The 3,895-nt window shown below is 53.4% G+C and overlaps 1 protein-coding gene across 3 annotated transcripts in view; it reads left to right on the top strand.

The window, feature by feature from the left end:
• LOC106820815 (serine-aspartate repeat-containing protein I-like) overlaps positions 1–3,895 on the top strand; it is a 48,073-nt gene that overhangs the window by 28,133 nt on the left and 16,045 nt on the right. For all 3 annotated transcript variants that reach the window (XM_014825384.1, XM_014825385.1, XM_014825386.1), the window contains one exon: positions 2,829–3,858. In XM_014825384.1, the coding sequence (XP_014680870.1) occupies positions 2,863–3,858 (996 nt within the window). In that variant the 5' untranslated portion in view covers positions 2,829–2,862. The remainder of the gene's footprint in view (positions 1–2,828; positions 3,859–3,895) is intronic.

Raw genomic sequence — 3,895 nt, 5'->3', positions numbered from 1 at the left:
CCTCTCCCTCTCCCTCTACCTCTCCCTCTGTTTAGCCCGCTCCCTCTCCATCTATCTCGCCCTCTCCCTCTCCCTCTACCTCTCCCTCTGTTTAGCCCGCTCCCTCTCCATCTATCTCGCCCTCTCCCTCTCCCTCTACCTCTCCCTCTGTTTAGCCCGCTCCCTCTCCATCTATTTAGCCCTCTCCCTCTCCCTCTCCCCTCTCTATCTTGTTTTTACTCTAACCCATCTCTTTCTCTCTAACTCTCCTTTTACTAGTGTCCTATTCTTACTCTGTAGACTATGTCTCTATTTGGTTTCCCTATCGCTCCGTCTGCTACCACGCTATACCTTATTAAGTGGCTTCCTTGTTGCTAGGCTTTCATCCTCCTGTAGTCACGATCAACGTCTGTCGTCTCAATGCTACATGCATACCTTCTCGTTTTATACGGCTCTCACACCCGCCTCCTCTGCTTTTGCTACTGGCCTTGTCTGCTCCCAGTCTCACCTCCTTCGCGCCTCCCCTACCTCACTGCTCCCTGCCCACCTTGCTCAGTGCCGCCGATCTCACCCTGTTACACAGCCTCCGCTTTTCTGTTTCTTCCCGCCCAGCCTGTTTCCCGCGTGCTCCATTCACCTGATCTCTTGCTGCCTACATAGCTGTCGCTTGCATGCGTTTCCCCGTCTATTGTTGTGTGCGTTTATCCCCCGCTTGCCGCCCCGTCCCCGGGGGTGTCTCGCGTACGCTCAGCTCCCACTGCCACTCTTGTCAATTAAGATCGCCATGTTAGCTTCGCCTGCAAGGTGGCCTCATAACGCTGCATCGCATGTATGTAGATCGTCTCTGATGAGTGTGTGAGTGTGTGTGTGACTCAGACTGTACTCTATTCGCGCGCTATAAGGGCAATTTAGATCTTCATACACTGTAAATCGTATTAAAACTGTCCTTCTATGCACGCGTTCTCGTGCGCGGGGAGTGAAATCAATAGGCCGGCTATTGAAAACGCATTTGTCACATTCATAATTCATGATCGGAGAATCCAAAACTAGAAATCCACGAGTTGCATTAACGGCGCGTTGTCGTCGTTGTCGTCGTCGCGGTGCTTGCATGCGCGGGGCGAGCGCGGTAATGCACGTTCTCTCACAATGCTAGTGCCGGTGACCCTTTCCCCTTGCATGCACGCGGTATTGCGACTCATCCGCTCAGGCTATTACTTTGAAGTCTTCGTAATGCAATCCGCGTATACGCACAGACAGACACACGCATTCGGACGTGCAGGCAGCTATATGCAGGTGCTCACACACAGACCTTCATGCACCTTCAGTTACACGCGCACGCACGCACGCACGCACGCACGCACGCACCACACAGTATACTTACACGCACACGCACGCGCGCACGTGCCACACAGTATACTTACACGCACACGCACGCGCGCACGTGCCACACAGTATACTTTCACAGTATACTTACACGCACACGCACGCGCGCACGTGCCACACAGTATACTTACACGCACATGCACGCGCGCACGTGCCACACAGTATACTTACAGGCATACAAACACGCACGCATGGACGCACCCATATATGCCCGCACGCGTACAAACACATTTATACTCACACGTAAATATATACATTAATACAACATGCATAGGGTTGGGATCGAATTACTGTTTTGGGAACGTTCAGTAATAGATAAATAGATTATTAATCTCCAGATGCCTAATCTTTAGTCGGGCCGTATTTATGCTAAACATTGTACCCTTAACCTTAATAGTACCCTTAATGTAATAGCTTTTATTCGTCTATCAACGTTTTTGCACAAATGTTTCTCCATTTTTACAGCTATTTTATAGATGGGTTTAAGACCTCTGTTGACAAAATAGATCCATTTGACTGGTTTTCGATAAAAGCTTCTTGTAATGCATTTTTATTTGTTTCGCTGATGCGCGCATATCAATAAAGCTGTCACCAGGCCCCCTATCAGCTCGGCAGAATGAATGTCTGAACTTTTGATGTGTAATTTAGTTTCTGTGGGTTGAATGCGGAGCAGGCGAACACTTGCATATTCTAAGATGCCATCAGTTAGAGAGTCTTGAGCGTGGAGCGTGATGCGTGATGCATACGTGCCCAGGACATTAAGCCCATCCGAATGTGTCGCACATTTCATGTGCGGCCATCAATTATTAAAAGTGTTGCCATGGAAACTGCAAATTAATGCTCGCAAATCTATGGAGAAATACGAGAAAAAGCGCAAATTAGATGAAATTATATCGAGCCGATGGAAAAATGGCCCGCTGAGCAAAACAAAGACAGTTGGGCCAATGCGTACATGATTGTATTTGTTCACAATCAGCTCTGATTATGTCTAACAACGTAACAAATTGCACACGCATAGAATCTGTTTTGAATACAATGCTGCGCCTGTAATGCAGGTGTGTAAATTTGCCAAACCCTATAGCTAGTTTGGTGTCCGTCTGTAGGTAAATTAGAATCGTTATTCTGAACCTGTCAGCCGGTTTTGAAGCCTTTACACGCAAATGTCAGTCAGAGAGAATTCCTCGAAAACGCTGCCATGTCTAAGATAGTGCATCGATTAACGAGACGGACGCACGCAGCTAGAATTCGTGGGCAGATGTTTCGGCACTATCCTGTCTTCTGCTTGCTCTAGCAAAATGCGTGGATAAACGTGTGGCATTTCGTTAGGGCTTCTTTCTCCAAAACGTAGCGATGCGCCCATTTCGAATGAAAGCGTCGTCGAATTATATTTAGAAAAACGACGCTGCATAAAGGCATTTCGCAGAACTATCATGTTTATCTAAATATTTTATCTTGCCCATTTGCAGAAAGCACAAAGGAAATTCGAACGAGTTCGGCGGAATGGCGGACGAGTGTGTGTGGGAGCCGAGGGGCGAGCGCGACGAACCGCTGGCTGTCAGTGAACGCGAGGGTGAACAGGCGTCCCTCGGCGCGTCGCGCGCCGGCGACGACACTGTGGACTCCAACGACGTATCAGTCGGAGAGGAAGCCATGGAGGAGGAGCCAGTCGCGGAGGAGGAGCCAGCCGCGAAGGATGAGTCGGCCGTAAAGGAGGAGCCGGTCATAAAGGAGGAGCCGGCCTCGAAGGAGGAGTCAGCCGCGAAGGAGGAGTCGGCCGTGGAGGAGGAGCCGGTCATAAAGGAGGAGCCATCCGTAAAGGAGGAGCTGGCCTCGAAGGAGGAGTCTGCCGCAAAGGAGGAGCTGGCCTCGAAGGAGGAGTCGGCCGTGGAGGAGGAGCCATCCGTAAAGGAGGAGCTGGCATCGAAGGAGGAGTCTGCCGCAAAGGAGGAGTCGGCCGCGAAGGAGGAGTCGGCCGTGGAGGAGGAGCCATCCGTAAAGGAGTCGCCGTCCGTAAAGGAGGAGCTGGCATCGAAGGAGGAGCAGGCGGTCGCGCGGCCCAAGTTCCTCGAGGTGTCGCGTACGTTCCTCGCCGACGGCGCCACCTGGGAGCGGCTGCGGCTGCGGCTCGGCCGCGCGACGCGGGTCGGCGACGCCGTCGTCGTGACAACGACGTGCTACGACACGGCGTCACGCGAGCTCGCGCGCCGCGGCTGCTGCCTGCGCCAGCGCGGCGGCCACTGGTCGCTGACGTGCCCCGCGTGCGGCGGCGGCGACGGCGACGACGGCGACACGCTGCAGCTGTTCTGCAAGGAGTCGCACATCCTCGAGCAGCTTGCCGCGGCCGGCGTCGCCGGCGTCTCGGAGAAGGATCTGCAGCTGGAGGGCATCGAGGCGTCGCTGCGCGAGGTGTCGCGCGCGGACGAGACGAGCGAGACGTATCGGCTCGACGATGGCTTCCTTGTGAGGCTGATGACGACCGGCGGGAGCAGGCACGCGGTGCGTGAGCGCGGGGGGCAGGGGCAGGGTGCGTGAG

The sequence above is a fragment of the Priapulus caudatus genome, unplaced genomic scaffold, assembly GCF_000485595.1.
Source record: "Priapulus caudatus unplaced genomic scaffold, Priapulus_caudatus-5.0.1 Scaffold48, whole genome shotgun sequence".
Taxonomy (NCBI): Eukaryota; Metazoa; Priapulida; class Priapulimorpha; order Priapulimorphida; family Priapulidae; genus Priapulus; species Priapulus caudatus.
Note: the sequence above shows the minus strand (reverse complement) of the source record. Positions and strands in the feature narration are given on the sequence as shown.